This window comes from Cupressus sempervirens, chromosome 2 (assembly GCF_028749045.1).
Source record: "Cupressus sempervirens isolate cs-2001-9-10 chromosome 2, ASM2874904v1, whole genome shotgun sequence".
Taxonomy (NCBI): domain Eukaryota; kingdom Viridiplantae; phylum Streptophyta; class Pinopsida; order Cupressales; family Cupressaceae; genus Cupressus; species Cupressus sempervirens.
The window spans coordinates 602,607,869-602,621,183 of record NC_143119.1 but is presented as its reverse complement, the minus strand read 5'-3'; the positions used below and the strand labels follow the sequence as shown (position 1 = coordinate 602,621,183).

The following is a 13,315-nucleotide window of genomic DNA, read 5'->3' as shown; positions in this document are numbered from 1 at the left end:
ATATTTGCTATTATGGTAAATGATCTTGATGAGGAAGATCTTGTGAGGAAGACTTTAGATCACCCGATTTTACAGGAGTACACAGATGTCTTTCCAAGAGAGATTCCAGGCATGCCTCTGAAGAGGGATATTGATTTTAGCATTGATCTAATTCCTAGAGCGGAGCCTATCTCTAAAGCTCCTTATCGTATGACTACTCAAGAACTGGGTGAGCTACATCTTCAGCTAGAGGAACTTCTGGCCAAAGGGAGCATTCGACCTAGCGTATCACCATGGGGAGCTCCAGTGCTCTTTGTGAAGAAGAAAGACAGTTCTTTGCGCCTTTGTATTGATTATAGGCATTTGAACAAGGTGAATATTAAGAACAAGTATCCTTTGCCTAGGATTGATGATTTATTTGATTAGATCAAGGGATCTACAGTATTCTCCAAGATTGACCTTAAGTCAGGATACCACTAGCTTCGTATTAAGGAAGCAGACATTCATAAAATCGCTTTTCGAACTCGCTATGGGCATTATGAGTTCACAGTGGTACCTTTTGGATTGACTAATGCTCCACGATGTTCATGAGTTTGATGAATGGTGTTATTCGATCATATCTTGATAGGTTTGTTCTCATGTTTCTTGATGACATATTGATATTTTCTAAGACTTAGAAGGAGCATGAGGAACACCTGCAGTTGGTATTGCAGTGTTTGAGAGGCAATCAACTTTACGCCAATGTTGCTAAGTGTGAATTCTTCAAATTGGAGATTCAGTATTTAGGGCATGCTATCTCAGGTGATGGTATTTCAGTGGATCCTGTAAAGATTTAGGCGATAATAGATTGGCCTACCCTGACTAATGTGTTAGAGATTTGTAGTTTCATGGGTTTAGCTGGTTATTATCGTAGATTTGTCCAGAACTTCTCTAGGATAGCACATCCTATCACTTCTCTTCAGAGGAAAGGTAAAAAGTTTGTGTGGACAGAGAAATGTGAGGAAGCATTTCAGAGGCTAAAGGAGCTTTTGATTAGTGCACTGATTTTAGCTGTACCTAATCCAGAAGGTGATTTCATGGTGTGTACAGATGCTTCTCTCGAAGGAATTGGAGCAATGTTGATGCAGAATGGACGGGTGATTGCGTATGAATCACGCAAGCTCAACGATCATGAGTTAAATTACCCTACACATGATCTAGAGTTAGCAACAGTAGTTCATGCTTTGACAAGGTGGAGACATTTCTTGTTGGGGCACAGATTTGAGCTACATAGTGATCATTGTAGTCTTCAGTACATTTTTACTCAGCCTAATTTGAATGCTCGCCGGAGACGATGGATGGAATTTTTATGCGAGTATGATTTTGAGGTTAAGTAAATTTAGGGTAAGGAGAATGTGGTGGCAGATGCTTTGAGTCGCAGGAGACATGTGGTAACATCGATGACTCTTAGTGTGGATTTGAGGAGTCAGATTCTTCAGGCACTTCCTACGGATACCTGGTATCAAGAAGTGTGCAAAGAGATAGATTCAGGGAGACCCTTGGAAGGTAAGTTTGCAGGTTACGTTCAAGAATCAGATGGTCTTTTGAGACATTTGGGGAGGATTTATGTGCCATTACTGGATGAGCTTCGTACCTTGATTCTGGCAGAAGCCCATCATGTACCTTACTCAGCACATCCAGGTGTCAAGAAGATGCATGCTGATTTGAGACATTTGTTCTTTTGGTTCGGGATGAAGTGAGATATTGCTGATTTTGTGGCTAGGTGTCTTGAGTGTCAGAGAGTTAAGGTAGAACACCAGCACCCGGCTAGACTTTTGCAGCCAAATCTCATTCCTTCTTGGAAATGGGATATCATCTCCATGGATTTCATTGTAGGATTACCTATGACAGTTCGACGTCATATGATGCTATCATGGTTACCGTTGATCGGTTGACTAAGGTGGCACATTTTTCACCGATCAGGTCTTCCTACATAGCAGCTTCTGTAGTGAATGTCTTCATGCGTGACATTGTGAGATTACATGGTATTCCTAGAAAGATCATTTCTAACAGGGATCCTGTATTCACATCTACATTTTGGACATTGTTGCGGCATGAGCTTGGAGCATAGTTAAACTTCAGTTCGGCATATCATCCAGAGACTGATGGTCAGACAGAGAAGGTGAACCAGGTTTTGGAGGATATGTTATGGATGTATGTGATGGATAGGTAGACACATTGGGAGGACTATCTCTACCTAGTGGAGTGTGCTTACAACAATGGGTATCATAGTTCTATTGGCATGGCACCATTTTAGGCATTATATGAACGTCCTTGTCGTACACCATTGAGTTGGGACAGCCTCAAGGATCACATTCTATTGGGACCTGAGATGCTTCGTGATATGGAGCAACAGGTAGTGCATATCCGTGAGCATTTGACTACGGCACAGGATAGGCAGAAGAATTATGCTGATGCTCATAGGATTGATAAGCAGTTTGCTGTGGGTGATAAGGTTTTCTTGAGAGTGCGACCACAAAAGAGTTCAATCTGGTATGGAAAGGGTTCTAAGCTAGCACCTCGCTTTGTGGGATCATTCGAGATTTTGGAGAGGATTGGCCCGGTTGCTTACCATTTTTCTCTACCGCCCAGTCTAGCTCACATTCATGATGTTTTCCATGTTTCAGTGCTTAGGTAGTATATTCCTAATATTGTGCATGTTCTTGATTGGAATGCGTTGTAGGTAGAGGACAGGCAGCTGGCTTTGGAGCCGGTTCATATTTTGGAGCAGCGAGAGTTGACCCTCAAGGATCGAACCATTGAGCAGGTAAGGGTCCAATGGGACCCTACTGATGATTCTTTAGCTACTTAGGAGGATGCAGCTAGATTGAGGGAGTTATATCCCTATTTGTTTGTAGGCTTCCAGGAGTAAGCCTAATCCAAGGGGGGGTGGATGTAGTGCCTACCCTCGTTCACATCTTTTCTAGACTTATTGTTGTTATTATTATCAGACTATGTAGACTAGTTTTATGATTGATGGTTTAGTGGTGTTGTTTTGACACTATCAGATATTATGATATGGATTCAGTTGATATATGATGAGATCATTTAGACTTTACATTTCATGTATGTATGATGATCATTACATTATTTTCAGTTATTAATGATGATTAGTTACATGGTTTATTATCTTATGTGTTTTATTATGGTTACTTACCCCATACTTGCATGTGTATGGTGTGTGTGTTTTCTTATTTTATGGCATTTCTAATGTGGTTAAGGGAGTCGTAGTCACCTGCTTAGTCGGGATCTACACAATGCACCACTTCCTGCCATCGTCTGTTTAGCTTAGCATTATATATTGTATGTACATGCATGGTTTTTTTGCAAGTTGCAGGTACTGAGTATCGACTTTCCTAAATTGCCAGGATGAGCATACCCTATTATACTATCTCAATGATAAGAGAAGGGAGATAAATTCTCAAGTCCAAATCCCAAACCTAAAAACCATTGTCCTAGTGAGTTAGGACAAGTATCAAAGTTGAATACCCACCGAATGTGTCGGATGACATATTTCATGATTTTTAACCCTTTAGATTTATTTTGTATGATTTGTTCTATGATGGGTTTTCATATTTTATCTTGGAGGTCTATGGTGAATTTTCCATTAATTAAGTCTTAATAAATAGATTTAATTAATAAATTATTTATTTGAGAAAATTAATAAAATATCATGATCTTTGATATTTTGATTGTAATTAATTAAATGTGAATTATTGGGGAAAAGGAATTAAATAAAAGAAAACTAGAAATTGAAATTAATAATAATTATAAAATAATAATAAAGTAATAAATAAAACAATAATAATAAAAGTTATAAAAATTATAATGAAAGTTATAAAATATAAATAGAAATTATTTAAAAGTAAATTGGAGTTATAAGCTTGCATGGGAATTAACATGTGTCAACAACATGGGGGTTAGTGCATCAATTAAGCACAAGGTGTCTACAATTCTATGACTGTTGCCCGGTTATAAAATTCTTTCAATTTTATAAGCCGTTGTTAATTTTTAAAACTTGCCTGGTTTTAAGCCTTAAATGGATCATTCTATCTGTGAAATTTGTGATTCTTTAAGCCTCCACGTCTCCGGCTCGTCCCCAGCTCTGCGCAGCATTTGAAATTTTTAAAATCCAGCTCCTGAGCCTCAAGATATATAAGGTTAATGATTGCCGCCAAAAACACGTATTTCTTAATCTTTAACTTCTTAAAAGTTAATGTTAACCATCAAAAATACATTTTTCTTAACCTCCAAGTAAAAGGTTAATGTTAACCACTAAAAATACGTTTTTCTTAACCTCTCCAATAGGTTAATGATAGCGTTCAAAAATACGTTTTTCTTAACCTCCAAAGAAAAGGTTAATGATAACCCCCAAAAACACATTTTTCCTAACCATTAACCTCTCAAAAGGTTAATGATAGCATCCAAAACATGTTTTTCTTAACCTCTTTGAGACAATCATTAACCTTCTTTGTTTAGCTGATTAAGGTTAAGAACTGGAAGTAAGATCCTCCAAAAGACAAGTGCGGATATTGCACCTGGTTGATCTTAAGGTGGAGGAAATGGAAAAGAATGGACTAGGTTCAGAGACACTGCAGATGTTTAGTAGAATGTTAGAGGTCAATTACTTTCCAAACAAGATTATATTGGCCGGTGTTTTTCGTGCCTGTTCCTAAATTTCGATGCTGGAAACTGACAAGCAGGTTTTTGCATATGTTATCAAGAGTGGAGATTGTGAGCAGGCATCGACAAGGTGTGCTATTGTTAATATGTTCATGAAATGTGGAAAAATAGAAGAGGCACATAAACTATTTGATAAAATGAGGGAGCAAGACATATGCAAACTGTATTGGTTATATTCCCGTCTCTTACATTGGGATGTGATATATGATTCCACGGCTTCCTGGTCCAAGCCATTGCGAGTGTAACCAACAATCAAAGCAATAAAAGAAACACAACCTTGAAAAGACATTTTGCCTCTTTACGAGCATTGTCCATATCTTGGCATTTGGCGTATGTGTCAATGTGCATGTGGAGGCATGGGATGCCATAATCAATGAGCATATCCAAGGCAAGCACTGGCAAGAGTCAATTGAAGTGTTTCATGATATGCAGAGGCAAGGGTTGAAGCCACACAAATTTACAATTACGTCAGTTCTCAAGGCTTGCACTCATCTAGAAGCTTTGCAAGGAGGAAAGGACATCCATTATTATGTGATAAGAGTCGGACTTGAATTAGACACCTTCATAGCAAATTCTCTTCCAGCAAAACCGTTATTTGCAAGGATGTAAGCTCTGTTTGAAAAATTTGATAGAAGGCCGGTGACAGTGGATCTGAATGCCTCCCCGATTATAGTAATCCTGTTCGCCAAGATAGGTGCTCCAGTAATATCAAGCGTTGAAATGAAGTTGGAATTGCGATTATGTAGAAAGAAGTCATCCAACCATATTCGCCCACCTATATCGTTGGAGCAACATTGTCGAATGCTGCTATTCACCGCACAGTCTGAGCATTTCAGTTTAGATATATCTCTAGTACACTGCAAAAGACCATAGACCGTATTGGGAGATTGTTCATGGGAAGAAGTGTTAAACCTTGAACTTTGAGGTGCATTAAGAAACAAATCATTGATAATAAGATTCAAGTTTGTGGAATAAGTGCTACCATCAGTGAAAGTTGTAGAATTGTCACAGGTGTGCCATACGTAGGTACATATGATACAAGCTAAACTCATCACAAAGAGAAGAAGGATGAGGGAAGCTAAGAAGGAGATGAATCTGGGGGGTTGTACCTTTTCAAATGAACCATGCTGCTCATTCTCCCAACTACTCTGCTCATACTGAATCTGAAGGAGGAGGGTTGTCTGTCCATGATATTATTCAATCAATGGGGCACAATTCTTTAGAGTGCGGTAGAATAATGGATTCAAATTCTTGAGGTGAGAGCACAAAATGCCTGAAGAAATGTTCTCTTCCACAATCCATGATAACCCAAATGGGCATGATGAAAAATCAATGCATATCGACATTACAATACCTCACCTTAATGGAGGAGAGAAGAGCGAGGGTGATATGAAGATGCAGCGTGAAGGTACATGCGACATAGAAAAAAAAGTGGTGAACCAGTTGCCACCTTTCCTTCACTTGTTTCTGAGATGGTAGGCAGATTGGAGCATCCTGTAGATAGTATACATGAACTTGGGAAGGTCACTGTGTTTGAACTTTAGCTCACATATAATCTATGAGGGATCACTAAAGATAGATTATTCAATCATCCCATCAAAATATCTAAGGTTCAAGTTTCAGAGCATATAGGTTAATTTTGTTAAGGTTAATTAACCTCACCCAAATCATGTATTTGGGAGGTGGTTATTAACCACGAAGAGGTAGTTATTAACCTCTATGTCTATATAAGGGCTCTTTTGGGCTTTGTAAAGGGGGACTTTTTGGTTGGAAAAAAAAGGGAACACTATGCTGAAATTTTGATCTAGGGATAAATTTTGGAAAGTATGTACACTTTTTATCTCTGAATTGAAAAATCTCTATTGCTTTCTTGGTGCAAGAAAATAATGGAATGTGCAGTTTGAGTTCCCTCTTTTCGAATCTAAATTGTTACAAATGTTGATTCTCTTTGTAGTGAGCATTCTCACGGTATGGTGTAGATGTTTATGAATCTGTGGATCAGTGTTGTGCTAGTAATAGTTTTTCAAGCGTAGATCTTGATCATTGTTATTAGCAACTTTAATTTAGTAGTTTGGGAAAGCCTTGAAGTCGTGTGGTGCATTCGTCATCATGAGCTTTCTCCCCCTTCAATTTTAATTTTATATCTATTTGAAAAGCTTCGAAATTATATCATATGAGGGAGCTGCCCCTCCAAACGCAGAGGAAGGCCGGATATCAAGGGCCTATCCAACTATTGTGAACGATTTGCCACACACTCCGTTGGGAAAATTCTACTGTGACAAATCTGTTTACAAACAATGACTCATCAAAAAGAATTGGAAAAGACCCATGCTTAGTTGGTGACACCTTTTAGCGGTTTCAAGAAGCATTCCAAAGGTTTCTTGAGAGCTCTTCATATTCAGGCATTCATAGAAGCTTAGGGAGAGAGCATTTTGGAGTGCAATTAGAGGATTGGAGGACTCGAGAACTCTGAAGAAGGGAGGAGCTTGCCCTGCGGATTTTTTTGAGGAAGAGCGATTTAGCATCAGAATTTGGGTAGATTCTTGTGATTTTACTTATGCTATTTTTGCATCATGTATTCCCTGTCTTCTTCGTGTCTTCCATATGTCTTCTGAGGAATTTCTTATGTAATTCTCAATATGGTAGCTAATTTTATTTGAGAATTCTATATGCTTAGATCTGGAATGAACACGGGGCTAGGGTTTAAATTTGTAGCCAAAACCATCAGATGATTTAATGGATAAAATTTGAGATCAAAAGATTATAGAAAACCATCAGATGATTTAATGGATAAATTTGAGATCAAAAGATTATAGAAAAATTCTAAGAATTGGAATTTTGTGTATATATATGTTCATATTTTAAAATCTGCATATATATATATATATATATATATATATATATATATATATATATATATATATGCATTATTTATACCTATATGTTTCACCACAAGCAAATGTTGCATCGCGGATTACATTGGAGGGGTGTGTTTTAATAAAACGCAACTTTAAAAATATATATATATGATAAATTTTGAATGGAAGGGGGGGGAAATATATTTCCTCACCCCCGCCGGCGGCCACATTAATATGGACTACGGCCGCAGAGTACCTACGGTCTACAGTGTACCTGCGACCGCAGTGTACCCTACGACCCGCAGGTTTTATATATTGTATCGGCGGTGATTATTATATCACCGTTGGTTTGAAATTACAAAAGTTTGATTTTATTTGCAACAATATCTCATATGATATTTAATTATGAATTTCGATTTCGTTTGCATTGTTATTAGATATTAAATGTTATTATGTATATATATATATTTATGTATGTATATATATATATATATATATATATATATATATGTATGTATATAAGTATATATGTATATATAATTATTTATAAATGATTATTATAAATTTCTAATTAATGGATCACTCTTTTAATGATTAAAATATTGATATTGAGCTTGTCAATTATGAAGAGATAATAATAATAAATTTAATTAAACTCAGTTTAATTAAGATTAATTATTAGAATATATAATCAAAGTTTTTGATTCATTGAGAATGTCAATTTTCAAACAATGTCATATAAATCAATTAGAAAATTGAGTCTAATGGAGAAACTTTTATCTATCAAACATACACATGGGTTAGGTAAAACGTGAAACTTCTCCACTTGATATTTATTTGGGAAAACGTAAACTGAGACTATTTAATTCAAATTTGAAAACTTAGCAAAATCAAAACATGTGTTTACATTGTGTATTCTTATGCTATTGTTTTGGGGTTTTGGGTTGACTAGTGTTGACCAGTTTATGACGTCTACCAGAGGCTTGGGGGTTATGTGATTGTAATGTCATGATGATGTTTTAATCTTGATCTTTATAAACCCAACCATGGTTATGTGATGGAATGCTTTATGTATTGGATGTGAATACTGATTGTTATAGTTGAGATTCTTATGTATGAGACACTTGACTTAACCATTATTTTTGGTCATCGATCAGTTATCCTTGGTTATTTTCTAGTCGCCATGATGGGATTGTAATGTGGATTTATTCTTGATGATGTCATATGGTGACATGTTTGACTCAACCATTTTTGGAGTCTTCGATTAGTATGATTGAGATATATTTTAGTTATTGAGAACCATTGGATACTTTGATTATCAGTGATACTTCAGTTGCCAATAGAGAGCTGTTGTGGTCATGATTTTCTATGGATGCTTGCTCATGGAGATTTGATGCTTTTATGCATATTTGAAGATTTTATTTTGGATTATCTTTTGTGATTTTGAGATTTATGATTCCATGAGCATTAGGGTAGGATATCTACATGTAGTGACGAGAAGTGGCTTGCAATGGGGGCCGGGGCCCTAAGAGGCTGCCAGGGTAACTCATTGTAAGTTGGATTAATAAGTGATAACATTCACACCTAATACTAACTGAATGAACCTAAAAATATAAGAGTTTTTTGTTCTCGCCCATGCCTTGAGTGCTTGTATAGGCTAGGATGGGAGTAGTGAGAACGCATGGTTGCGACCTTGCATTCCATAGTATGCCTCGTCAATATGAGAGGATACTAGTGGCTGCATGAGATCTGTATGGACCCATGGAGTTTAGCTAACTGCCAGGGTAATTTGTACGAGATAAATGCGATGACACTTTCTCGCTTGCGTAGTAGGTTCCTACATGTCATTGTGTGCCTCTGGGAAGTAGATATCAGTTTCGTGATTGGAACCTTTGAGTTAGTATACCTTTAGGATTCCTGGACTATAGAGATTTGTGCTATGTGTTATGGATAGCCTGTTTGGTACTTGAGATTATCTCCTCAGTACGGTGGGAGTGGACCACTTAGGTACCACACAGTCGGGTGGTAGTGTATTTTCCACTCTTATCATTTGAGATTCATTGAGGCATCGTGGTTGATGCATCCTTTGTGATGGTGGATATGTATCCTTTTTCATTGATGATTAGCATATGTTAGATGATGTTATCTTATGCTTATATTTGCATGTTAGATTACTTTCTACATATGATGTTGTATATGTTAGGAGTGACATTCCTACTATGTTATTACTGGTGATCTCTTCGGTGATTTGGGATGTTACGCACAGAGGGATGGCTAGGGCCCATGATGGTCTAATGATGCTATTAACAGTTGGGAGGAACCGTGCACTTAGTTTATTTTGTTTGATCTTTATGATGGATGTATATGTCTTCTATGATGATGTATCATGTGTATCATGTGATTATCTTTACTTTGATGTATCATGGATTAGAATAGGATGATGTACCTTATTCTTCATATGTATATTCTTTGAGCTTGTCATACCCTGTGACATGTATAGAGGATGATTGAGCATTTGAAATGTAATATTTAAACATTGGACTTATCATTATTATTTCATGTGGTTGTTGTACTAGATGGATTCATGTATGTAATTCAACGTTAAGGAATCTTAAAGAATGTAATCGGTTATGTAAGTTATGTTTACTTTCAGATGGACATTGCTATTGCTTCCGTTTTCAAGTACAAGTTATATGTGGTATTTACTTTCATGTTATTTTTTTTGAAAAAAAATGTTACCAAACTTAGTGAAATTCTAGGTTAATTCTTTGGATCCCTTGGTGGGGCATTACACAATCAAACAATTGATAATATTTGGATCACTTAAGCAATTGTCATTCCTGCAAGTAGCAAGTTTGACATCAATGACAAAACAATGATTGAAAACATTCTTTACCAGTTCCATTATTCTTTATTCATGATCATTTCAATCATTTCTAACACTAGCAACATTACACAAACGAGGAATAAGGAACATGGTCTTGTATGGATGGGCTCTTAGTATGTGAGGCCTATGCACCATCAAGCCACTATGTATGGATTGGATCATGGATTATGGTTATATATTGGATTTTCATATATTTATTTGTAGTATGGACTCTAGATACAAATGAGATTGCTATTATACCCTAAGTGAGATATTTTATGGAGAAATGACCACTCCTTAACCTTGTGACGTGATATCCCTATAATGTGGTTTTTGCATATGTATAGGATACACATCTAGTCTGTTTATTATTACATTGTTTTAGCATAAAATTTTATGTTAGATAAATAAATATTTGTAAAGCTTGATATTCAGAAGGAAAAGTATGTCATTGAAGTTCTTAATTGAAATGCATGGAATGTATTAGTACACTTATTTTGTGTTAGTGAAATGCAATATCTCTTTGCGTGTGAAAAAATGTAATGTTCCAAATATTGTTAAGATTAGATCACTACTAAAGTGGAAAAATTAAACCCTTACTACTTCTATGTCACTGTTAGATTAGGATTCTAACTTTTAATTCTAAATGTTATTCTTGGATCTAGTTTGAGATTATTTTTCCTATTTTGATTCCTTGTATTTTTTTCATTATTAAAGGGCTATACCATATTTAAATTTCTTATATTATAATTAGAATAATGTTGATTTATTTTACTTTTGATATCACCATGCATTTAAATTAAGGAATAATGTGAATGATTCAAACATAATATACATTGTGAATGTTAGTGGTACTAATTTTATCATTATAAGAGATTTTATTCCTAAATTTTGAAGCACTATGTTTCAAAAAAATATAACTCAGCTACCATGCAATATGGTTTTGAGATCCATCATTAACAAAAATAAGTTGTGTGCCTAATATATCTATGCATGTTCATGTTGTTGATCTCTAAGCTTATGTTGTCCATTAGTGTCCCAACACTTAAACATTTTCAAGTCATTTACTAGGAAAGATTACAAGTTCATCAGTATGATTGGGTTATCTAGTAACGGTCGAATGTACAATACTTATATTGAGTGAGATAGTGATTGTCAAGCATTCAGTAGAGATCGAGCAATTATGTGAGCCAAGGAATATAGTATGAGTTGAGCAATATAATGAAGACTAGGCATATTGAAATTTTATTAAGAGCTAAGAAAATAGACATATAGAATTTGAGTAATAACATGAAGGTTTATGCATGACCAAGCATGAGAACATTCAAGTACCAAGTAATTAAATTTTGATATATATGAGTTTTTAATGACACAAACTCATATATAAACCATTTTGGACAAAATATCTATGAATTTAATATTTCTAGAGCTAGAACAAATGTTGATTATGCATCTTTACAAAAAGTAATGATCCCTAGGTGTACAATTCAACCAATCAAAAAAAGGGATGTAAATGGAAAAATGATGAAGTTTAAGTCATTGGTCAAGATCTAGAAACTTCACATGAAATCTATTTGTAAGGCCCCTACCCCAGTACCATATTATTATCCCTGAATAGCATGGATATGGTCAAAACTAGGAAGCATGAGGTGAGGTGTCATATCCTTGTCTCTCATGCATGGTGTGTGAATTATAGACTGTTATCATACACCTTATGGTAGAAGGACGATAAGTAGGTTTCAAGATTTAGGTACATCATGATCAAAAACTTTCTTATTAATATTGGATCTAAGATCTTATTAGATTGATATATATTGTAGTCATTTATCATAGATATCATATTTGAAATGTTGTCAGGTTGGTAATCTAGGACCCTATAGAATAAAGACTCGAGATGTTGTGACTTAGAAAACTATGCCGATGGGTTCATAGTATGTTATGATCTATTAGGATAGTTTTTTTAGGAGATCTTTGTGAAAAGATGAATTAACACCCACCCTTATAAGTATTGATAATAATTATAGACAAAAACTATTATCAATTTAGGTAAAGGCCTACTTAGTAGGGCTAGGCATGATGTAAATATAATAAGTCAATTGTCGTACAAATAGCATTAGGTGGATAAGATACAATGAATGATGATTAATATAATGATATAATATATTTGACTAACATATGTAATGGGTTTACCTAATGACTAATTTTAAACCTATGCAAACATGATTGTGAAAATATTCTGATTTCTTGATATTAGTGATTTTTAGGGACATGTGCCATATAATGTAATATCTCATAATGATAATGAGATAGTATTAGTAATAAAACTATATGTGATTGAATCAAAGAATACTAGTTGTGATGATTTCATTTTTGTGGTTTTAACCTAGGGTATGCAATCAAAACTAATTTTCATGATTGGTTGATTTAGCAATTTATATCTAAAACTTTGTCATTTCGATAAAGAAATGGATTAGAATGTGGTTCAGAATGTTAGTTGCATCATTTTATTAGAAAGTTAATGTTGATATATAGATTCTGACATTTTAACGTTTTAAAAACTTTATATGAAAATGATTGAGAAATAAAAGTTGATTATGACACTTAAGTATGATTATATGTGATGTGCAGATTTTGATATTTTAATGTTTTGAATGCCTCATTTGGAATGATTAAGTAAAGGAATTCCATTGAATTATGTTAATATGGATTACACATTAAATTCATATGCATTTGTGATGCATATTTTATATGAACTCCTTAGACTACTGATGCTTGAGTTTAGTGTGTAGGAAGTGGAACCATGGAAATTATTGGAGGAAACAAGTTCAAAACCTATGTGAACATAGTTTAACCAAGGTGAATGTTTGAAAGATTCAAATACCTTGTTGTG

General features: G+C 35.1%; 1 protein-coding gene across 1 annotated transcript; it reads right to left on the bottom strand.

The window, feature by feature from the left end:
* Positions 1-5,228: 5,228 nt before the first annotated feature.
* LOC149574837 (cysteine-rich receptor-like protein kinase 10) lies at positions 5,229-5,753 on the bottom strand. The gene has a single exon (XM_089815972.1). The coding sequence runs from the start codon at positions 5,751-5,753 to the stop codon at positions 5,229-5,231; it is 525 nt and encodes a 174-aa protein (XP_089672098.1).
* Positions 5,754-13,315: the final 7,562 nt, after the last annotated feature.